A 22,955-nucleotide genomic window follows, 5' to 3' on the forward strand; every position below is an offset into this window, starting at 1 on the left:
CGTGACCAGAAAGGACCTCTGGGCCAAGCTCATTACTGAGCTGCTCCCCAGTGGCTGGCAGGGCCTGGGTGCTGCGAGGGTGCACCCTGAGTGTAAGCCACAGGTCAGGACAGGTGGGGCTGGGTCTAGGGCAGTGGGGTCAAAGGGCAATGGCAGTGTCCTCTGGCAAAATGCCAGGGGGAAAGCTTTGTTCTGCTGCCCCATCTGGCAGGTTGGCCTGAGGAGGCTGGAGAGGGGGATGGAAATTTATGTAGGTCAGTGCTCAAAGGAGCAGTGGCTTTTGTCTCCGCAAAGGAGAATAAAGGGAGTCTTATTCTCCATACTCTTGCTAGACTGAATGGTGCCTATTCAAAAACACCAATGTGCTGGGCCAGAGTCAGGGCAGTACCAACCCCTCCTGCCCCCTCTTCCCAACACATCTTAACCAGCAGGTAGAGAGACCCAAATCAGGTTAGGGCCGGCCTCTACGCTGACTGACGAGTGGCCTCCCAGCAGAGTATTACCTTAGTTGAGCACCCTGGAGGAGGGCCGGGGGAGGTAGTGGTCCTCAGTCTTACAGGCCCCCTCAAACATGTTCCAGAAGTTGAGTCTCATTACTTTAACTCACAGGGGATGGACAAACAAGCCTGGCAACCTGTTGATAGTAAGAAAATAGAGAACGGACTCTAAAGAGTGAACTGAACTCCGGGAAGCCAGTCAGGAACAAGACCACCTGAGGAGCCTGCCCCAGCCTGGAATGCGACAGCAACAGGCAGGTGTGCAGCCGCTTGTGCGGTCTGTCCCAGCTTGACATGACTGCGAGCCAGGCCCGTGCTGGGTGCGTCACGTGAGGCGGCCGGAGTTCGTCTGCTCTTGGCAGCAGCCTGTAGATTTAGGGGCCATTCTCCCCACGCCTCTGGGAGGGAGGCTCACACGCTCAAGAACTCAGGTGTGAACCAGGCCTGGCACTGCACCGGCCAGTGTGGCCATTCCCAGCCCCACGTGACTGTGGAAGGCTGAGCTAAAACCAAAACTTGAGTTCCTCAGTTGTGTCAGCTGCTGAGCACCTGAGAGGTGGCTAAGCGCGCCTCGTTTATTTTGGCCAGGGAAGATCTACAAGGCGTTTCTATTGCCATGAAAAGTTCTACTGAATACACTCCTCTCCACGGAACTGTTTTCCTTTTATTCCAATAAGCCAGCCTCGGGTGGCATGGGAGACTTTCTTGGTAAGGAGGCTGTATAGGTTTTGTCCTTGAGTGGGTTTTTTTATCTTAAAGACCAGTCTTGTTTCCAAATTTGGGGGAGGCAGGGCCTCTTGGAGTCCTGTATTTCCCAGAGGAGTAGCTCCAATAACCTCCCTTTTCTTATAAAGCCCTGTTTTCCTACCTGATCCTGGTTCCCTCCCTTCAAACCAGAACCCACACCCTGTAAGAGGAGAACACAGAGAATTAAGTCATAAAATTCATTTTTTCTTTCAAAGGAGGCTACATTCCTGGCAAAAAGGGCCAGGATGAATATAAGTCTTGCCAATAATAAGGACATTTCTGAGAGCAGTCTTTTAAATACAACTTTAAAAACGAGCCTGCAAGTGAAGGGGCAGGTGGCTGTGCTCTGAGCTTCAACAGCTCAGCGTCACTCCGTGCCTGACCACTAGGGGGACTACAGGGGAGAAGGGGTGAAGGACCGGGTAACTGAAAGGTATTTTATTTATAGAAAAAAAAAAAGCTTTTAAAAGAAAACAGAAATACAACCAAACCAGCACCCAGATCGGAAAGATCTATGTAAACCAGCAGGAGACACAGACTTCCCCGGCGGCACCCACAGCCATGAAGTCCTGGCTGGGGAGAGACCACAGCTGGTAGGTTCTGGAAGACGCACTGCTTGGAGAAGGCAGGCCATTTCCCCACCCCCCTCCCCCAGGCCCCACCACTGTGTTCTTGCCTTGGCCTGCTGGCCCAGGCCCACCCCCAACTGAAGCAGAGCGTTTGTGGCCAAGGGCGGGGGAGGGCCGCAGTCCTAGCAGGGGGCCACCAGCCTTCGTTTCCGGATACAGGCCCAAATCCACTCCGGGGAGACCTGCTGGGCCTCAGGGTTCTTGTCCCTGCTACCCAGCACATGTGTGGCTGAGGCCATGTCAAATTCCTGCACCAGGTCCCCATCGAATGCCACAAAGTAGCGTCTGAGACGGCTGAAGTCTGGTGTGGAGGGTGGCAGGTAGAGCCGCACCCCAGTGAAGATGTCCAGCAGCACCTGCAAATGCACAGCGGTCAGGCTGGGGCTCCACCCAGCGCAGCACAGGCAGACAGGAAGGAGGTCTGAGAACCAGAGCCAGAGATGGAGGGAGCCATCTCAGAGCTGACTGGAGGAAAGGACCATGTATCGAAGTCCCAGTCCCCAGCCACTCCAGAGGGCACATACTGCATCCATCTAGAGGAAAAGGAGGGAGCATGGCTGGGTCCCCACACTGGGGACCTGGAGAAGAGGAATATGTGTCTACTCAAGCACCACCCAGGGGGCAGGGCCACTGGCTCTCAGACTCCGTGACGCTGGCCGATGGAGCAGTGCGCGGCACACAGGCAGCTAGATGTGGGGGTTGGGAGCCCTGCTCTGTGGACAGAAGCAGGGGCTTCAGAGGTAGGGAAAAGAGGGGAAAAGTTCCTACTTCTGCTGGGGACTGGGTGCAGGACTCCACTTGGCAATCTCCGATGCTGGCTTTGGCTAGGGGGAGGAGGACTGTTGGGTCCATCACACTGGACAGACATCCAGTGTTTACCTCTGTACCCTGTGGGCCAGCAGCTCCCCCAGGGCTAAACCTAACTGCCACATTCAGGAGCAGCTCAACGGCTCTTTTCAGACCAAAGACAAACGAGGGAGGACAAGAAGGGAAGGACGTTGCAGCTAGGAGGCCAGTCACCCGGCTAGTGCCCCTGCCGCGCTCCTCAGGGGGGCGGGGGGCTGGTTCTGCTTTGGCCCTGAGCACAAACTCACACAGCTGCACTCCACCCAGACCGGGCTCTGTCCCTTCTCTTTAATGCAAACTGTGACTCGGGACCTGCAGCCCGCTGGGCGCCTGCAGCCTCTTTCAGCGAGGCTGGGCTGTTTTATCTCCTGCCTGCTGGCACGGCTCTCCTTCCTCTGTGCGGGCTGGCCGGCCGCCTCTGCAAGGCAACGAGAGGGCACAGGGTGGAGCGGCTGTCCCTTGAGACAGGCCCAGGGTGGGTGAGTAGCTGCCGCAGGCCACAGGGTCTGGCCACCTTCACTCCTCCCAGTGCCCAAGGGCAGAGGGCTGGGAACACAAAGCTCCAGGCCAGATGGGCCCCCGGGACACTGCCATTTTTCCCCTCACCTTTGCTCGGCAGGCGGTCTCATCAGGAGCCTTCCGCTTCTGCCCCACTTTCACAGTCCGCTGGTGGCCTGTGGGAGACAGCCTGTGATGAGAACCGTGGGGGGGGGCGGGGAGGAAAGCTGCTACCCCTGAGGTCAGGGCAGCCGAGGGAGAGGCCAGGCCCCAGCTCTACTGGGAGCCTGAGGGAGCTGGCCGAGGAGGCTCTCGGCAGGCAAGGCCTCTAGCTCAGAGGCAGTTCATCCCCAGGTCAGACGGGCTCTCCCAGGAGCCGGTCACTCAGTTCTACTGAGCAGATGGTGGGGCCCGTGGCTAGATACACCACAGGAATGCATTCCGGGTCTGCGGCAGTGGACAGAGGGAACCACATGACCTCAAGCTGCCTAGCGAGACTGGGTCCCCGTCTCCTGAGCTCTGCCCTCACAGCACACTCTTCACCACCCACTCCCTTACCGCCTCTGCTGTTGGGGCTACTCGGCCTTCCTCCTGCCTTCCTGGCACTGGTGGAGGGCTGCTTCGGGGAGGCCCTGGAGGCCTTGGGAGCCCCCACAGGCCCCGAGGTACCCTGGTTCTCTCCGCTGCTGCCCCCTGTGGTGGAGCTCCCCTCCTCTCTGGCCGCCACCGTGAAGTCCGCTCTCTCCTTGGACAGCTGGTACAGTTCCTGGAGGGGTGATACAAAGTCAGGGGCTCTCATCCTCTTCCTAACCACTGGCCTCTGAAGCAGGTTAGGCCCATGGGGCTGAGGAATAAAGAGGAGAGAGAAATGGCAGGGAATAGAAGCTGGCTTTCTTGGTGCTTTTCTAAATTTTGGCCATTCCTTGGATCATCGGTACAAATCACTGTTCCCTGCCCCCTGGTTCTCAACAGCATCATAGACTATAGCCTGGGGCCCAGCCCTGAGCAGTAGGGCAGGAGGCTGAGAACAGCACACTAAGCTCTCTCCTCTGAGCCCTGGGGCAGGCAGGTCTCCCTCTACTGCCCTCTTTGCCCTGTCTTGGTGGATGGCGGTGGGGGGGCTGGGGAGAGACATACGGGCGGCGGGGGGAGAAGAGAACACATGAGCAGGCCAGAGAGCCAGGGTTCCGAGGCTGGGAACTGGGGTGGACAACACACATGCAGTAGATGCTGGCACCTTGAGCTGGGGGAGGCTAGTGGCAGATTTCCAGTCCTTATCATCACGGATGCGGGTGCAACGTGGGAATCGGATGGAGATCCCGTCGGCCGTGTGAGCCTCAGACTTGGAGAACTCAGCCCCTGTGATCTCCCACACAGCAGCTTTCTGTCAGGAGTTTAGTCACTGGTTAAGAAGGACCCCCCCCCCCCCCCCCACCAGCAAGAAGCAATACAGACCAGCGCTGGCTAACAGGCTGGAGATGGGTTCTAGTCCCACTGTTGCTGCTGATGCTATGGGACCCGAGGGAAGTTCCAGCTCTCCTTTTGGGCCCCAGTTTCTCTGTCAGTGCATGGAAGGAAGTGGCCCAGATAGCTTCCAGAGCAAACCATTTCTGTGTGTCTGGGGATGGCTGGTCTCATCCTGCCCCTATTAAGGACAATTCCTCAGTGTGGACTGGCCCATCCCTTGGCTGAACAGTCCAGATCCCCATTCTAGGCTGGGCTGTCAGTGAGGCTGAGATGGCTCTCTGTGGTGCTAGAGAATCTGCAAGCTCCTCCTGCGGGCGGGAGGAGCCCAGGCCCCTTGGCTGGTACCTTTGGGTCTGGGACTATAAAGTCAGGATAGTAGATCTTGTTGATTTTCAGCCAGCTGGGTATCTTGCTGGGATCCTGGAAAAGAAAAGATGCTGTCCTGGGCCCTTCCCAAGCCAAAACAAAACTTACCCCCTTCGTGAGGGGCTTGTGTGAAGAGGTGACTTTTCACAGAAAGCTGACCCTCACCCCATGGGATCTTCCCTACCCCGAGAGGGCGTGGCCACCGGGGCATGCGGGCCAGTTTCCACAAGGTAGGCCCTCAAAGCCTCTAAACACCTACGACTGTTCCCATGGCCAAGCAGCAGCTCTCCTTTCTGCGGACACAGATAAACGATAAGCACAACCAGTCTCGGGGACTAGGTCCAGTCCAGGTGTCTGGGCAGAACAGCTCCCTTCCTCACCTTGCTGATCTTCACCATGTCCAGTTCCTTCTGCAGGCGGGCGAGGGTTGCGTCGTCATGGCCTCCTGCACACTTGGTGACCGTGCACCACTTCTGGCTGCTTGGGTCATAGCAACCCATGAGGAAGATGGACATCATCCCACCTGGGGGTGGGAACATGGGTGAGTTAAATGGTGGAGGGAGGGAGCCACGGTCACCAGCCCCACGTGCCCAGTGAGGGGCAGCCTGCTGGAGGGGAAAGGCCTGAGCCTTGGCGTCAAGAGTGCCGAGCTCACCTCCTGGGCCTACCTCCTGCTAGCTGTACAAACCTATACAAGCCCCATTCTCCTTTTCAGTAAACTGGGGCTCATCATGTGTAACTTGTTAAGCTCTGGTGAGAATTAAAATAATTAGAGTCTAGCACACAGTTGACTCCTCAGAGCCCAGCTTTCCCCCCAGTCAGAAGATTTTGAGGTTTTCCCTGAGGAGAAAGTGGCCAGGCCCCCAGAAACTAGCCGACAGTGAGCTTCTTTGTGCCAAATAGCATGGGGTATTCCTGCCTGACCTCTCCCTGCCCAGGTCTGTAGCTCTCCAATGTCCGTGCCTAGGTGACATGCTGGGTTGGGGCCCTTGATCCCACAGCTGTGGGCATCATGTCTGGCTGTGCTGGCAGATCAAGCCAATAAAAAGGCCAGCTACACCTTGAGTGGTGGTGCCTTTCAAAGTAGTACCATCCCAGGGCCTGGAGGCCATCCTGACCTTTGCTCCCTTGCCCATAGAAGGCCCCAAGGACCACCAGGTCAGCTGTGTCAGCCATGGCCCCCTCGTTCAAATAGTCTTTCTTCACTTTCAGCCAGTGCCGCTTTCCAGGCTCATATGTACCCTGAGGGAAGAGCAGGAGAGAGACCTCAAACTAGAATGGAAACTCTAGGAGGGTGGGATTTACCTCTTCATTCGACATATCGGCTTTACCAGTGCCCAGTCCACTCTGAGCAAGAGCCCTTACCTGCCGTCCCAGGGAACATACACGAACCCATCCTCCAGATCTGGAACAGAGCCGGTGAGACCCTGGAAAGGCAGCCCTGCCGCACCCAACCCTGGCCACCTCAGACTGCCACTGCCCTCTGGCTGGCCAGGGCTGGAAAGGCTGGGGGAGGCCGAGAGCCCGTGGGAGAAAGCAAGAACAGGGTGGGAGCAGCTCACCTTCACATCCTTCAGCACCAGCCCTTCCAGCCCCTCTCGGATGACCCGGTTGATCATGTCAGCCAAGTCTGCAGCTTTCTGAGGGTAACAGAGAGACGCTAAGGTTGGTGTGTGAACAGAGAGCACCATGGTGGGAATGTGGTGGTGGTTCCCTTTTGCACACTAGTAAAGCACCTGCTGCAAATACCCCAACTTGAACACACAAACAATGGTCTTGCAGAGCAGGAGTTCACCCAACCAGAAAGTGGCTGCAGCTCTGAGACAAAGGGAGCCCAGCTAGGAAGGATGTTTCAGGCCCTGTCCTTGTAGGTGGAGACTAGGAGACAACCTATACATAGTGGCAGCCCCCGTGAGAAAATGAGGACTCATTCTCCCCATCACATCTGACCAGGGGTTCTCTGCCCTGCTTTCGAACCACTAGGCTGCTGTCTGGGGTGGGGTCTTTACTCACAGTGACTTGCTTCATTTCTGAGAACATGATCCGGTTGGGAATTTCAACCATGTTATCATGAAGAAACTTCCGCCGCTCACACAGAGGCCTAAGGGGGATGAGAGAGCGGAGGTCAGGTCAGGACCCTCCCACCCCATTCAGAGTGCTGAGGAGGGAGGAGCACGACCAACTGCTGCTTCGAGACAGGGTCTGCCGTGGCTCCAAACCCCCAGCCTCACAGTTCTGCCTATCGGGATGACAAGGGTTCCTTGCAACCGAACACGGACAACCGTGAGCTGTCGTACAAAGCCACTTCATCCTTGCAGTGCCTGTTTCTGTCATGAAGCCGTGGGAGAAATAGCCTCTAGCCCAGACCGTCTGGTCCCACATGAAAAATGACTCCCACTCTCATTTTTCATCCATGCAGCCGCCGCCCCACCACCGCTGGCCCCCAAGCCCAAGGCTGGGTGGTTCTCTGGACCAAAGTCCAAGGCCCAACAAGTCTCTCCCCTTTCTCCCCTCCTCCTCCCCCCTCCCCACTCAGTGACGGGGCCAGTGTGGGAGGGTGAGAGCAGGGACATGTCTAGGTGTGCAAGGGGCCAGTACTGGTTTCTCATACCCAAGAATCTACATGCAGTGAAGTCAAGGCCGCTATTTCTCCCTCAGACGGTCCCCACCTCCAAGCCTCTTCTAGTCCCAGCTTCCTGGCCACCTCTCCCAAAAGCGAAACCGGGCTAAAAAGCATCTGCCTTATGCCCCCATGGGTGCTGTCTGAAACCCTATAGTGTTCACAGTTTGTTTCTCTCAATAGTCCACTCTGCTAGGGCACAGAAACTTCTGTGGGGATCTGGGTTTCCTCCAGTCAGCAAAACGGCTCTCACAGTCAGTGGGGAGTTGAGTGTGTGGCAAGTGAGCAACCTCTTGGCTCCCTCCTCCCCAGTTCTTGGGTACAAAGAGGCATAAGCTTCAGCCCCTTCCCCTCCCTCCTGTCCAATCTGAACCCCCACCTGTCCTAACCCAGGAACCAAAAGCAGATCTCTCTACCTGTCCATCAGGCTGACATCATTGAAGTAGATACAGTCAAAAACAAACAGGCAAACATTAGCATCCTGGAAGGCAGCTTTCTGTAAGGGGAAACGAGGTAGTAGATACATGAGGCCCAAAATAAGTGGGTGTAAAACATGGACCCAAGGGGCTCAGTGTCTGCCTTCGGCTCAGGTCATGATCCCAGCATTCTGGGATCGAGCCCCACAACAGGCTCCCTGCTTGGCCGGAAGCCTGCTTTCCCGCTCCCACTCCCCCTGCTTGTGTTCCCTCTCTCGCTGTGTCTGTCAAATAAATAAATAAAATCTTTAAAACAAAAAACACGGACCCGGGAAGCAGTGAGCAGAACAGTCCTATATGTGTTCAGAAGCCTCCGGGCCACAAGGGCACTTGGCAGACAGTCCAAAATGGAAACCAACCCAATTCTGAGTTCCCAATACTAGCTCCTTCTTTGTAAAAAACAAAAAACATGTCTAAACTTGGGGCTAAATTCAGAAATAGTTCAGAAACAAAGAATAAGCCCCACCCTGAGTGGATTCCCCTCCGCTGAGAGCAAGGGTGCACAAAGATACATGTACATGTGCTCACACCTGCTCATTCCTGCACACTGGGCGCCAAGCCAGTACCTTGTGCACTCCAAGAGTCCCAAAGGGCAGAGGTTTGCCTGTCTTCGTGTCGATCAAGAGCACCTCGGAGTCCAAGATCATGCTGTGGCCTCCAGGAAAAGCCTGAGGGATGTAGTCCTTGAAGTGGGCCACCTGCTGGGCAGAAAGGGGAAACAGGTGAGGGAGGAACGGGCGGCAGTGACCTAAAGCTGAGCCAGAAAGCAAAAGCCAGGCCCCAGAAGGAACACAGAACACCAATATGTGGAAGCCAAACTCATGTGCGAACACCCATGCCTTAGCAGCCACTGAGATGAGAGGAGAGGTGTGTTTGTGACCCAGGAAGAGGTTAGCCTGGATGGAACCACTCTGGGCCATGGAGGAGAGTTGGGAGGCAAAAGGAAGAAAGTATGTGGAGGAGGAGGTGGGGGTGGACAAACGTGAGGAGGAGGAGGAAACATGGGCAGGCAGACATTTGTGGGGGATAACAAGCGAGCTTTTATAAAAAGATGGATGGAAAGGAGTAAATGAACCCTCTCTGGAGCAGCAAGGAAACAGGAGGGTCTTCTCCGAGTGGGAGTTCAGAACCCACAGCCATCTTCTAAATGAGTAAGAGAGGATGTTTGCAATCGAGAGTCTTTCCCGATACAGGCAGGACCCCACTCTGAGAGTTCCAGACAGGGAGTAGTCCCACTGAACCCAGGGCGGCCACTGCCAAGCGCTGCCAGTGGTGAGTTCCAGAGAGCACGATTGGGGCCTGAGTCCTCTCCTGGGCAGGGCACACAGGCCCTCACAACCTACGATGCTTGGAGCGGGGACAGGAAAGGCCTGTCCCGCTGTCCCACTTGGCTTCAATCCTCAACCCAGCTCCTTACAAATCACAAGTACAAGAGAGACCCAGCACAGCTGGTGAGGGAGAGTAGGGCCCAGACTTCTTCCAGGTAACAGAGGGGCCCACTGGGCAGCTCTCCTCTGGACACTTGAACAGCCCAGCGCTCAGAGGTCCAGCAGGAAGGCAAGGGTGAGGGCAGCACAGGAGTCCCATGACACATCCCCTTCACCCCCAGGGCTCTGAAGAATGGAGTCGGTGCTGGCGCCTGGGTGGCTCAGTGGGTTAAAGCCTATGCCTTCAGCTCAGGCCATGATCCCAGGGTGCTGGGATAGAGCCCCACATCGGGCTCTCTGCTCAGCGGGGAGCCTGCTTCTCTTCCTCTCTCTCGGCCTGCCTCTCTATTTGTGAGAGAGAGATCTCTGTCATATAAATAAATAAAATCTTAAAAAAAAAAAAAAGAATGGAGTCGGTCCTAGTAGACAAGGGGCAGCTAGCACAGGAAGTCCCATCACTCACAAGCTACTGGGGCCAGATGTTCCAGCTGCTTTTCCCTAAGGAAGTCCAAAGACTCACAGAGGCCCTGGGTGCTGAGAAGGATTAAGGGGCAAAGTTCTTAATGCCCCTTAAAGGACAGGAGTCTGGGCTCTCGTTTGTCCCTGCTGGACTGTGTTTACATCAGAATATAAGCTTCCAAGTACTTCTGTCCTTTTTTCACTACTGCTACTGTACTACTGTACACCCACTACCAAGAACAGTGCCTAGCCCAGACTAAGCCCTCGATAAAGGTTTATCAAACAGACTCATGAAGGACAGCTTACCAGCCCTCTGACCCCGGGAGGTAATTGAGCGCTGGGGAGCACACAGGACATAGAAACACAAAAGACAAGCACTGGAAGTCGCTTGCCAGGTGAGCTCACTGTTCTAGCATCACTGTGGGTGAGGGGAGCATCACCGTCCCCTGGGGCTCTGTAGTCACTAACCCATGTCTGGGCTCTTTAACTGTCCCCATGTCCCCTTCATTATAAGACTCCAAAAATAAATAGATTCCTTCAATGACACAAAATAAACTCAACTATGGCCCAGAGCTGAAATGACTATGGAACCCTGGCCTTGAGTTTCTTCAGGGCAGGAAGAGAAAGCCAGTCCCTGCAGACAGAAAGGGACCCATACCTTGTGAGGCAGGACAGGCTTGAGGCTGCGGCTGAAGTAGTTGAAGTGGTCCCCATTCTTATGCACTTGCACTCGCTCCCCATCATACTTGATCTCAGAAAACATGCCATTAGGACACTTCTTCATTGCGTGCTCGATGGACTTGCAGGCCTCAGCCTTGGGGTGGGAAAAGAAAAGCCTGGAGACTTACAGGTGCTCTTCAGTGGGGGCTGCTCAGCACGGACAGCCCCCAAGTCCAGGTCCTGGGGCCTGCCGACCAGAGGATAACCTGAGGCCAGGCCGCTGAAGAGGTGAGGGGGATGGACAAGGCTAGGCAGTGCCATATTTGGACTACAGCGCTGCAGCAGCAGACACAGGAGCTGGCTTTTTGAGGCCCACAAACGTGGTCTATTTTAGAGCAAATAAAATTCCACTGAAACAGCATTTCATTTTTTCCCTCAGTAATTCAGGATCTTGCACGGCCTTGGCTTGCTATTAAACGCATCAGTTATCTCAGCACAGGAGGTGTGTAGAGGGGAGGAGAGGGTGTAGGTGACAGGGAGGCTGGCAGGGTGGCAGCGGTCAGGGATCCCTAGGATAGGACACAGAAGGGCTTCTTCACTTCCCAGCGCCATCCTGACTCAAGCTGACGATGACCAACCATCTCGGGGTGGGGGTTGTACATGTCAGATCATACACATAATTTCGCTGCATCCTTGATGTGCTATCTTACGTGAGAGACATGGATTTCATTTTATGGCTGGGAAAACAGAAGCGTGAAGAGCCTAAGTCCCCACTTAAAGGTATTCAGCTCATCTAGGGCAGGAATGACACTCATGGCTGGGCCCAACTCCAAAGCCTGTGCGGTTCAGCACGAAGCTATCTACCCCATGCCACTCTTGGAATAAATGATAGGTTTTAAAACAGACTCCAAGAAGAATTCCTATAAAGGGCAGAAAGGCCACTACTGCGGGTGACAGAAGTCCTGTCCCCAGGATGGAGATCCCACTACTTTGGGGCTGGCTGTCCCACATCCCAGGCAAGATAGGACACTTCCCTAACCCAAACACAGAAGCCTAACCACAGGCTGTAGTATGTAACGCACAGGCAGAGCTCACGGAAGTCAACACGCCCCACTGGGGCAGCCCCACGGCTCTCACTGGGCATGGCAGCACTGGTGGAGACCCCACTGCACAGAAGAACCAATGCAGAAGGGGAAGCCCAGTTCTCATGAAATGAGTAGAGGCTCAAGATGATCTTGGTCAGACATGATCTTCATTCCTTAAGCTTCCTCTTTCCAGAAGGAAGAGGCCAAGGCCCCTGATCCTAGGAAGCTAGGCTCTGCCACCACCTCTCAGAGCTACTTTGGGGTAGGTCACAGAAACTTAGGAGTTACTTAACACACCCTGCTGTCTTCAGGAAAGATGACCAGTCAACCAGTCTAAGTGATGCTTCAGAAGGTTTCATACCACATTCACATGAAGAAATGAAAAACCCAGAAAGGCTAAGCAACTCATTCAAGATCCTATACCCTGCTGGTGGCCAAGGCAGGCCTCAAGCTTAGACATCTCTGCTAAACCACACTGTCTTCTCCTTCATCTTTAGAGCCCTGTAGAGATTCACATCTGCACTGTGCCTGGCCCCAATCCTCCAGATCTCACAAGGAAGATCGGAACATCTGGAGTGGGGCCAGAGCAGCAGCCTTACCAGCATGGGCTGCACTGGTGTCATCAGGGAAGCCTGGACACTCAGAGCTCGTCTCCGGCCTGGCTCCTTCTCCACCTCCTGCTCATTGCGGAGGACCCTCTCCACCACGTCCTGCAGGTTGCGCGAGGCTTTGAAGGCTTCATAGGCATTGGGGTCAAGGGCATCTAACCTGTCAAGGCAGAGAGGAGCAAAGAAACAAAAACCACTGCCTTTGATCTCATCACTTTAGATAACGGTCAGTTTTCACAGAAAGGAGGGATCTCAGTATAGTGGGAAAGCTAATGTTCCACTGTCTAAAGCCTTTCGCGAGGGAAAATGCTCTTGCAGAACTTAGCAATTTTGAGATCCTGGGTCTACGTGGATGCCACCTTAGCAAAGACGGGCTGGAGTGGGCAAGCAATTCAGACAGATTTACTGAATGTATTCTGTACTTTCAACTCTAACAACTGTGTGAGAAGGTCATCATGACATTTTATATGAGAAAAGGTAAGCTGAGCTAGGTCCAAGTGACTGGCCGAGCAGGAAGGAGTAAGGTAGAGTTAGGACTTGAATCCACCTCGGGACCCTGAAGTCCTGACACCAGCTGGCAACAAAGGAAGCGAGCAGCTTGGCTATCAGGGGAGGGCTGGTACTCACACGTGCTTCGCACCCGAGTTCATTTTCAGATCATGTTTGATCAATCTGATGATGCACTTGAGGTCATTGGCTGTACACCTAGGGGTGAGGCACATTCAACTTGGTCTTCCTTCCCGGGTGACTCCTTCTCCCCAAGCCCATCCCCATCGGCAGCTCCCCCACCTGGAGGCGATGTCCTGCAGGGCCTGCTGCTGCTCCTCCTCCCTGGTGAGCCTGGAGAGCCGAAGGAGGAACTCGTCTACCTCCTGAATGGTAAGGAGGCTCTTGGCAGCTGGGGGGAAAGACTTGCTCTGCTCAAAGAAGACTCTGATTGTCTCTGACACGTCGCCCTGTCTCCAAAAACCAAAATGGTTGTAACCCCAGAGTGGCTGAGTGTATCCCTCCAGCCCCCAGGACTAAAGGTGAACCAGAGATTTCAAACATCACTTCTGTCCCCACCACACACATATTAACCTCATTCTTGGAGAATCTATCCCACCCACAGTTCCTGGAAAGGGCACCTCTATCCACCACAGGATATGGCCACCTGCCTTCACTGAGGGATGATACAAGGACTAATCCAGAACTGAGCCAATCTGATTCCTGTTAGAACCTTAACCTAGAGGGACACCTGGGTGGTTCAGGCAATTAAGTGTTCGACTCTTGATATCAGCTCAGGTCATGATCTCAGGGTTGTGAGACTGAGTCCCCTCTTGGGCTCACATATTGGGCGTGGAGTCTGCTTAAGATTCTTTCCCTCCCTCTGCCCCTCCCCCACAACCCTCCCTCCCTTTCTCGCTCTCTCAAAAAGAAAATATTTTACAAAAATAAAGAATTTTAACTAAGAAACAAATATGATCATCAGATAAAGGGGTGGGGGAGGTGCTTAAATAGAAACTTTCCATGCTGCCAAAGCTGGAGTCATGAACAAACAGAAGCTGAATGTTATACCAGGTTATACTGAAAAAAAGCAAGAAAAAGTAGGGTCCAGAATGGCAACCCCAGGAGAGACTATGGGAGGTCTGAAATTCAGTCCCTCAAGATCCAGACCTCTCAGGCCTCTGCAGGAGTATGACTGCAGTCCTCAGGACCTTGTGAAACTAACAGCTGTCGCCTCACATTCAGCTCTCATAAAGGAAGCTTGCTCAAATGGGTTTCAGTTTCCCAAAACAGTATGTGCCCCAACCAGAAAAAAGGTTTCAGGTGCCTGGCTTGGCAGAACCCCCCCTGGAACACTGCCTACCCTCCCTTTCCTCTGACCTGCTCTAGGTCTCGTGCCATATCATCTGGGTTGCAGTTAAAAATGCGGCTGAAAAGCTTCACAATCTGCTTATCGTTCAAGTTGTAAACACTCTTTATAACACCCGGCAGCAGCAGCTTCACTGTTAGGTACACGTCACCGTGGAAACCATCTGGAGACAGAAGAATGGAGGCCTTCCTGAGAAATGGAGCTTAAACAAATACATATACAAACTCAAGAAACCGAGAGAAAGGTCTACGTCATGGTCTGTGCTGCCACAATGCCCTGTGCATTTTCGTTACAGTGGTAGAGGCCATAGCATTTGGTGGCTTGTGGCTCACGTGTCTACCTCCTGTGGCTGAGCTCCCACAGGGCAGGGCCAAACTTCCAGTTCAGCGTCCCCAGTGAGGAGTACATTACAGATGCTCAGTGATGATTTGTCAGATGAACCAAGGAACTGGAAGATTCTATTCCAGCTGTGCACATGGGTCACAAAAATCTGATCAAACATGCAGGACAGTAAATCTTCCTCTTGGTCAAATGCATATGTTCTTCCAGCCTCCTAGGGATAAAGTGAGGGCAGAAGAAGAGCGATACCAATGTGCTCTGAGCAGAACTGGTACATTCTTCATGGGGCCCAATAAGAAGTAAAAATGCAGAATTCTCAGTTCAAAATTATTAAGAATTTCAAGGGATGCCTGGCTGGCTCAGTTGATAGAGTGTGCAACTCTTGATCTCAGGTTGTAAGTTCAAGCCCCACCGCTGGGTATAGAGATTACTTAAAAATGAAAAATATTTAGGACACCTGGGTGGCTCAGTTGGCCAGGCATTTGCCTTTGGCTCGGGTCGTGATCCCAGATTCTCAGATCAAGCCCCGATTCAGACTCCCTGCACAGCAGAGAGTTTGCGTCTCCCTCCCTCCCTCCCCCACCCCTGCGTGCAAGCTCTTGCGCCCGCTCTCTTCCAATAAAACCTTTAAAAAATAAAAAAAAATTTTTAAAAAGAGAAAAAGGAATTCCAAGATGGTATTAACAGAAGATTAAACCAAGCATGAGGTCCCATGCAAATGTATGAGTCACATGGCAATGAAACCAGCCATGGCTCTGAGCTCTTCAGAGGAAAAGCACATCCAGGATGTCCTAGGCCCCACCTCCTGCTGAACCTTTCCGAAGAAAGTCCTGGATGATCTGGGTCTTCGTGTTGTAGCTAGGATTCTCAGCCACCATGGCACACAACTTCCGAAACTCACGTAGCAGACAATCCTTGTGCTTGGGGTCACATCTGCTTGAGGACAGACTTGCCTTAGGGGGAGGGCTTGCGCGAGCTGCCCCAGAGTTGTTGGGCTTGGCTGTTGGAGAGAGAAACATCAGGGATGATTCATCTGCCTTGCTGAGACGGAAAAAAGGGAAATAGGAAGCACTCTGCTGGCACTCTATATGGAGCTGCACTGCAGCACCCAAATTAGCCCTGTGGGGTGGAGATTCTCACGCCCATCTCACAGGTAGGGCAACAGGCATCATAGTGGTTAACGGTAAAGAAACAATGGCTTCACACCAGGATGGAGGCCCAGCTGCTGCACGTTTCTTTATTCAAGCACCGCAGAGAACAAGCGAACCTCAGAGTCATGGTAAAGCTGACCGCAGAAAAGTGGGGATGAGGATGGAAGAAGAAACAAAGGGACATGTTAGTTGGAGCAAGACTGACGCAGACTGACAGGCTGGAAGATGACCTGGTTCCATCTCTTCTCTGAGGAGCCCACGGCCTGAGAGAAGGCATGCCCGAGCCCTTGCCGCTCCCACCCACCCATCCATCCCTGCTTCTCAGTGCCAAAATAAAAGGTAGTCAGCAAGCAAGACTTTCCTCCAGACACCCTCAAATAAATGCACAACTCTTGAGTGAGCCTCTCTTCCCTCCTTTACACAGCACATTTCGTTCTGCAAGCTTGCAAGAGAGCCATTAGCAAGCAGGCTGCTGATGTAAGCTTCCTCTTGTCTGGGGTCTGTAAATTCTAAATCCATCCTCATCTCTGACCTGGTCCTGAAGAGGATTTCAGGCAACAAAATTCCAAAGCGTCAATGCTGAGCAGGTTGCAAGACTTTAGAATGCCCCCACTTCTCTCAGTTCCTCCCAGATTTTCCTCCCTGGGACCCGGGTCCATCCAGGAACGTGCTGTCCTTATTGCCAACCGGACCCCTCTGTATTTCTGGCTTTGGCCTATCACCAGTAGTCCTCCTAGTACCAGTAGTACTCTATTCTCCAGTAGTCCTCGTGTGAATGCTGTAGGGTAAAGGAGGCAGCTACTACTGTTCCCCCTTCAGATGACGCCAGAGAGGCTCCGAGGGAAAGCCACCCGCCCCCTTGAGCAAGCTGTCACGTGACAGCCCGGGAACCAGAACCCAGGTCTCCTGACTTCAAGTCTGCGCTTCTTTCACTCACTTAAAGCTACCTCTCCGAACAACTTCTGAGTCCATGTGTTTGCCTTTACTTTCTTCACCTGAGTCAGTCACAAGAATGTCTTCAAAGAAGGGCACCAGTGTGCAGGGTGAAAAAGCACAGGTGTTGGGAGTTAAGCAGACCTCAATGTCAATACTGACTCTATAATGACCCAGACACCAGTTTTCCCATTTGTCACATGGGCCTCATAAAAGTACTTCCCAAGGTTACCTGAAGAACAGACGAAGCTACAAAGTAAAAGCCCCTATCCCAATGCTACCTATTATGTATGGCCATGCAGGACATCTTCCACACTCTCATCTCTGGTTTCGGCAGGGTTAGGGATGCAATTTCTCAAAATCCTTTCATCACCAAAATACAAGGAAGTTATAGCGCAGGTTATAATCAACTCCATCTGACCCAGGTGACTACTTCAAGGGGGAAAAAGTCTTGAAAACACAAACATCTTTTGGCTGCAACAGAGATGAATGTATTTTAAAAAATGCCAGAGGAATACTGAAAATAAGCCATTACCTTCCTCCGCTCAGAGGGAAGCAAATTATGAATGAGGCGATAGCACAGGATTTTCACTCTTAGCCAGAATCCCAAATAGGATTCCAAATTAAAATGACTGTAACAGCTAAAGTATCTCTCTCACCTGAAAAACCAGAAAATTTCCGGGGATTGCTAGTGGTGACGAGTGAGGCACCTTTCACTGGAGAGGTCACCTGGCCAGTGGCTGTCAGCTTAGCCTGGACGACGGCTTTCTTCTTTGGTGTGCCTGTTGCCTTAGAAGTCAGATCTGTAGGACGCCCCCCCCAGAAAAAGTATGTCTCAGTGAAAGATCTCTGAGAAAAGCTTCCAAAGAATTTAAACAACTGTTCTTACAGCCTTGCTGGGTAAGTTACTACCATGGCAAAGGTTGGTTGTGGACTGGCTGTACTTCTTGAGTGGAGGTAGAGTAAGAGAGTCCTGGGCAGGGGGTAGTGTTGGGGGGCAAAAGACCCCATTACTCTTTAACTATTAATAACATATATTTTCATCAGCACTCTCCACCTCTTACCCCATATATGATGATCTCCAGATTTGGGTAGAATCAGAACCCACCTCTCCACAGATAAAACCTGGGGACCTCAGCTCCAATTTAGAGATGAACAAAAGAGTAAAATGAAGATGGAGAACAGAGCATGTGAGGTTGGCAGAGGCACGGAAAGTCCCAGCTGCTGTGTTTTTTGAGCTGTGTGAGTTTGACTCTACCTTGTTTTCCTCTTCCTCTGAAGATTAGTCAGAAATGGCAAAGGCTGGAGCCAATGGCCAAGTCAGGGCACGGCAGGATGAGGAACTTGAGAAAGAAGTATATGCAAAGTAGCTTTCTCTCCTCGAAGTCTTTTCTCCTCTCAAAGAACGATACGCAGGTGCTCATTTTTAGAGCCACTACCACAGTCCTTCCACAGTGACCGGAACTATACTCAATTGAAGATATGACTATTACTTTAAAGATGAGCACATGGAAGGTCATAAAGAACTAACCAGACTTGGAAGTATTGGTTTAAGATTTCTAAAATACACACACGTGAATATATATGTATGTGTGTGCATATATATGTATCTGTGCATATGATATGTTTGCGTGTGTATATGCGTGTGTTTGTGTGTAAATATCTATTTTCCAGTTCTGTCTGCTTAAAGGTCTAAAGGCAAAGATACCTCAAGCATACACAGCATCTAGATTTTGGTCTCCAAAGCCATTCCCCCACTAACAGGAACCAGCATTCTTCAGAGAAATGGCTGGTTCCAGAGCTGTGGTAGGATACATATAAGGTAAGCCTAAGACGGGCACCTGGCTGACTCAGCCAGTGGAGTACATGACTCTTGATCTTGGGGTTGTGAGTTCAAGTCCCACGATGGGTGCTGAGATTACTTAAAATCTTAAATAAATAAATAAATAAGGTAAGCCTAAGAGCATACTATTATGCTATAAAGTAAAAAAGTACTTTAAAACATTAAAAAACGAAAAAAAGGAAGAAGAAGAGGCAGGCATCCAGGACACAGAAACCAGATCAAAGGGTTTCCCAAGTGGCCCAATATGGGACAATTAAGTATGGAAATAATAAAATACAGTAAAATTATAAGCACAGGAAAAAGTAATCTGTGAATCCATATGATAATAAATTGAAAGAGAAGAGGGGGTAGTGGTAGGTACTCTATTCTTCAAAAATATCAATGTAATGAAAGAAAAACTATGGAAATGTTCTGGATTAAAGGAGGCCAAAGAGACAACAAAATGTGATACCTGATCCCAGAGTGGGATTCTACTGTGAAGGGGAAAAAAGCTACAAAAGATATTCTTTGACTAATAGATAAAACTGGAATACAAATGGTGCATTAAAGTATTACATAAAGGATCAATTTACCAGAGTTGATTGCTGTGTTATGGTCACAAGAGAGAATACTCTTGTTCTTAAGATACATGCACTGAAGGGGTGCCTGGGTGGCTCAGTGGGTTAAAGTCTCTGCCTTCAGCTCAGGTCATAATCCCAGGGTCCTGGGATCAAGCCCCCGCATCAGGCTCTCTGCTCAGCAGGGAACCTGCTTCCCCTCCTCTCTCTGTCTGCCTCTTTGCCTACTTGTGATCTCTGTCAAATAAATAAATAAAATCTTAAAAAAAAAAAGATATATGCACTAAAGTATTTAAAGGCAAAAGCCAAAATATGTGCAACGTACTCTAAAATGGTTCAGGAAAAAAACAAGCTGTGCACGTGTGGAAAGTGGAACAGTGCACATAAGAATGCAAATGATAACGCAAAGAGAACAAATGTTAACAGGTATGCCTTAGGTAAAAGCTTACGAGCTTTCTTTTTTCTTTTTTTATTCTCACAACTTTTCTGAGTTTGAAATTCTTTGCAAAAAATTAAACAAAAAGGAAAGAAGAAAAAAAAATGGGACTCTACTATCCTTTTTTCTCTCAGCACCATTACAATGGAAAAGCAGTGGTCCCCACCCACCTGCAATGTGCTGGCTTATCTGTTCCTTCTCATTGTCTTCCAGCTCTTCCCAGCCTTCCAGCTCTGTGAGGTCCTCAATTTTTTTTGTGGTGGCCCGGGCCCGCTCCAGTTTCTCAAACATGCATTTAATGTGATACCACTCTTTCATATCGCCCCCGGACTCTGAGAAGGGATTGGGCACCACTTTGCCGATCCTGCATACCCCCTTCACAATCTTTTCCTTGCACTTTTTGCAGCCGGCTGTGCCACGCTTGGCATAGTCCACACAGAACCGTTGCTCCGCCATCTCACAGGGGCCACTGCAGAGTCCCACATGCGCCCCTGGCAAGAAAACAAGGCAGGTGGCACGTGGTCTTAGATGGCCTTCCTGGAATGACAGAGCAGGCTTTCTTCTCTGGAGGAGGCAGGGCCCATCAAGCAGATCTGTTTCTGACCAATGGCTGAACTGCCTTCTGTCAGGCCAGTGATGTTGCTCTCGGAACAGGCACAGTTCTTTTCGCCCGAGTGCACGGAGAGCTGCTGATGGGAAGAGGATCTTGAAAGTCAAAGTCATACAGCTGCATGAAAGCGTAAGACACAAGAACAGTGAGATATAAATGAGGAGCTAGGCTACTACATCCCCAAAGCCCACAGCCCTCCTACAGTCCTCCTACAGCCCTAGTCAGTCCATGCTGACTAACCAAACATTTCCCAAAGCATTAAAGATTTATTGCGTACAGGATGAACAAAAGGAAAGTTCAGTTTGCAGAAGGGGGTTCAAATATCTAATGTACACATGTACATCTAGTAAATCACAATCAAGAGAATCAAATCCAAACAACATAAAAAAGCTTTTCTCAGGCCATCAGCAATACCTGATACTTTTAATGGATGATGACTGTTAAATATTACAAGATTCTGAAGTTTCTTTCTAGTCACCAAGAAAAATTACATGATGTTCTTGAGATTTTCAAAGTGAAGTAGAACATATATTAAGTCACTATGCCAATCTGTGATGTAATCAGATGACCCATTTTGAGAGGCAGTTAAATGGAATCTAGAACCAGAATGCCTGGGTTCATATTGTAGCTCATTAGCTGTGTGACCTTGGTTGTAACCTAACCTCTCCCTCCCTCAATTTCTTCAACTGTCAAAATGTGGTTAACAAACTACCTAACTTGTTACTCTAAGAGTAAAGCCCTTAGAAAAGAGCTGGGCATAGAGCACAAGTTCAGGACACATTAGCTCTTATGACCATCAGTAAAGCTGTTATCCTTCAAGCAGAGGCTCCCTATGGGCAATCAACCTGTTCATAATGTACTTGAATCAGGAAATGCTGAAGCAACTGGACAGCAAGAATCAAAGGAACTGATAAATCACCCCAAATGAAAGCAGGGATTATGTCCACACGGTATCCTCTAGACCTTTTTATATTCATGTTTTCTAAAGTATTTTCATTGTTCTAATTTTAAATATACTGGAAATTATTTCCAACCTGCACATGCTTTGTAGTGGAAGTCCTTATTGGTTTATAACGACAAGCCCGCTTTACTTCCTGTAGTGGAAAGCAGGTGGATGGGAATCGGGTTTGGGAGTGCGGACGGTGACTGTCCGGTTTAGGGACTGTTAATTTCTGAGAACTCCCTAACTCATCTTCGTCTCGGTTTTCTCATTTCTAAATAGGGAAAATAACACCTACTTCGCGGGATGACTGGGAAAATCAGAATGAGCCCACGGAAAGGCTGGGGGATGGGTGGGCTTTGAACTCCCTGAAAATGTATACAAAATGCGCGTTATTCAAAAATGTACACTTTGCTGGAGAGACGGTACAAAACCCGAGAAGTTCAAGAACTACAGTGGTGCGGTATGTGTGTCCAGCAAGTCCATCAGAGGAACTCAGAACGAATTCGGCTTCCACACTGGCCTCAGGAGAGCGTTTGGGTAGCGTGCCCCCCTCCCCTCCACGGGGCCCGAGCCCCGAAGCCCAGGCCGACCTGGGCCACGAGGAGGCACCGTGAGGCTCGGAGCAAGTCCGTCCGCCCCGCACCGCCCCCGCAAGCGGCCGCGGCGCAGCGTTCCCCCCAGGGTGGTCGAGAACGAAACCGTTGGGGCCCCAACGCAGCCCGGGTGGGAAGCGAGCGTCCTGCAGCCACAGTTCCCGGGGAGCCTTCCCCGACGCCTTCCGGGAGCGAGCAGGGGCTACCGGCCGGCGCGAACGGCCGCGGCAGAGGCGGGGAAGCGAGTTCCTCGGTTCCGGCGGGCCGGGGGCGCAAGGACACAGCTCAGGGCGGGGGAAGGGGCCGCGGCGGACGGAGAAAGGCTCCGGGGCTCGCAACAAGGAGCACCGGATTCAGGCTTGCAGACCCGGGCGGGCTAGAGCAGCCCCATAGGGGCCCCGGGGACCCTCCCACTCGCGGAGCCGCGGGGGTCCCGGGGATTACGGGCCAACCCCCGTGGGCTCCCGGGGGGCCGCCACGTCACGGAGGGTGTGCCCCGGGGCTCGGCGCGAGGGCGGGGGAGGAGCCGAGGGCCCGGTTCCCAGGCCGCGCCGAGTCCCGGACCCCCGGGGCCACCAGGCCGCCGCACCCCCGGTTGTCCGGGCCCGTCGCGCCCGCCGCGCCCGCCCCTCACCTGCCTTCCCAGCTCCGGCGCACACCGCAGGCCTCACACCCGGCGCCCACAGGCCGCACGCCACCACGACGGTTGTAGCGCCTGTCTCTTTAAATCCGGGTCCTTGAGCCGGCCGCGGCGCGCAGGCGCAGAGGTCCGGGCCCAAGTGTCTCCACGCGTCCCCGCCCCCGAGCCTGCCACTTGGGCGGTGGTCAGGTTAGGCTCCGTGAGGGTTTGGGAACCCGGAGGGCTTTTAGGGTGGTTTCCCGCCGGGTGTGGCGGCGGAGGAAAGCGGAGGTGGGGGAACACGGTAGCAGTTGGAGTCTCAGCCCGGCCTGAACTTCGGAGGACCCCCTGATTTCTTCATGATGGCAGAGATGATCCAGTCCTTAAAGATGATGGTTGAGAAAGTGTAGTGTAAGGAGCTTGCGGAAAGCAAAGAATGCGTCCTTCAACCTATTTTTCTGTATTCCCTCTGTCCTGTGTCCCGCACAAGCCTGGTACATAATAAGTATTCAATAAATAGTACTGAGTTGAAAAGAGGCACTAGATATGTACAGTTTTAAAACGTAAAGGAGTGATGGGGAGAGTAAACCCTCGTATTGTTCAAAGTGTACTGTCTCTTAAACCTCAGCTCAACTTTTTGAGGGACTAGAATGGCTATTTTTACAAAAGAGTAGCAGGCTCAGAGAAAGAG

The 22,955-nt window shown here is 52.0% G+C and overlaps 2 protein-coding genes across 5 annotated transcripts; one reads left to right on the forward strand and one right to left on the reverse strand.

Annotated features, from left to right (window-relative positions):
• Positions 1–1,398: 1,398 nt before the first annotated feature.
• LIG3 (DNA ligase 3) lies at positions 1,399–22,398 on the reverse strand. Of its 4 annotated transcripts, none has more exons than XM_045985963.1 (20): positions 22,284–22,372; positions 19,670–20,226; positions 17,323–17,466; positions 15,382–15,579; positions 14,252–14,403; positions 13,175–13,341; positions 13,013–13,090; positions 12,377–12,545; positions 10,691–10,846; positions 8,713–8,844; positions 8,087–8,166; positions 7,064–7,151; positions 6,613–6,690; positions 6,169–6,292; positions 5,431–5,573; positions 5,030–5,104; positions 4,455–4,601; positions 3,776–3,983; positions 3,326–3,393; positions 1,399–2,229 (listed from the first exon to the last, which is right to left on the reverse strand). In XM_045985963.1, the coding sequence occupies exons 2-20, from the start codon at positions 20,220–20,222 to the stop codon at positions 1,996–1,998; spliced, it is 2,994 nt and encodes a 997-aa protein (XP_045841919.1). In that variant the 5' UTR covers positions 20,223–20,226; positions 22,284–22,372; the 3' UTR covers positions 1,399–1,995. The 4 variants fall into 4 exon arrangements, with proteins under 4 accessions (XP_045841919.1, XP_045841917.1, XP_045841920.1 ...); XM_045985961.1 differs by lacking the exon at positions 22,284–22,372 and adding an exon at positions 21,144–21,278; XM_045985962.1 differs by having other exon boundaries at positions 1,400–2,229; positions 22,280–22,398.
• On the forward strand, positions 21,515–22,357 carry LOC123930018 (translation initiation factor IF-2-like). Its single transcript, XM_045986239.1, has one exon. It carries the CDS (start codon positions 21,515–21,517, stop codon positions 22,355–22,357), a length of 843 nt encoding a protein of 280 aa, XP_045842195.1.
• Positions 22,399–22,955: the final 557 nt, after the last annotated feature.

Source organism: Meles meles, chromosome 18 (genome assembly GCF_922984935.1).
Source record: "Meles meles chromosome 18, mMelMel3.1 paternal haplotype, whole genome shotgun sequence".
Classification (NCBI taxonomy): Eukaryota; Metazoa; Chordata; class Mammalia; order Carnivora; family Mustelidae; genus Meles; species Meles meles.

Coding starts and splice junctions, on each gene's coding strand:
- LOC123930018 (XM_045986239.1), top strand. CDS start 21,515: ATGTGTGTCCAGCAAGTCCATCAGAGGAACTCAGAACGAATTCGGCTT.
- LIG3 (XM_045985961.1), bottom strand. Junction 8,845..10,690: donor AGCCTGTCCTGCCTCACAAG/GTATGGGTCCCT, acceptor TCTGCCCAGCAG/GTGGCCCACTTCAAGGACTA. Junction 8,167..8,712: donor GGACTCTTGGAGTGCACAAG/GTACTGGCTTGG, acceptor TTCCCCTTACAG/AAAGCTGCCTTCCAGGATGC.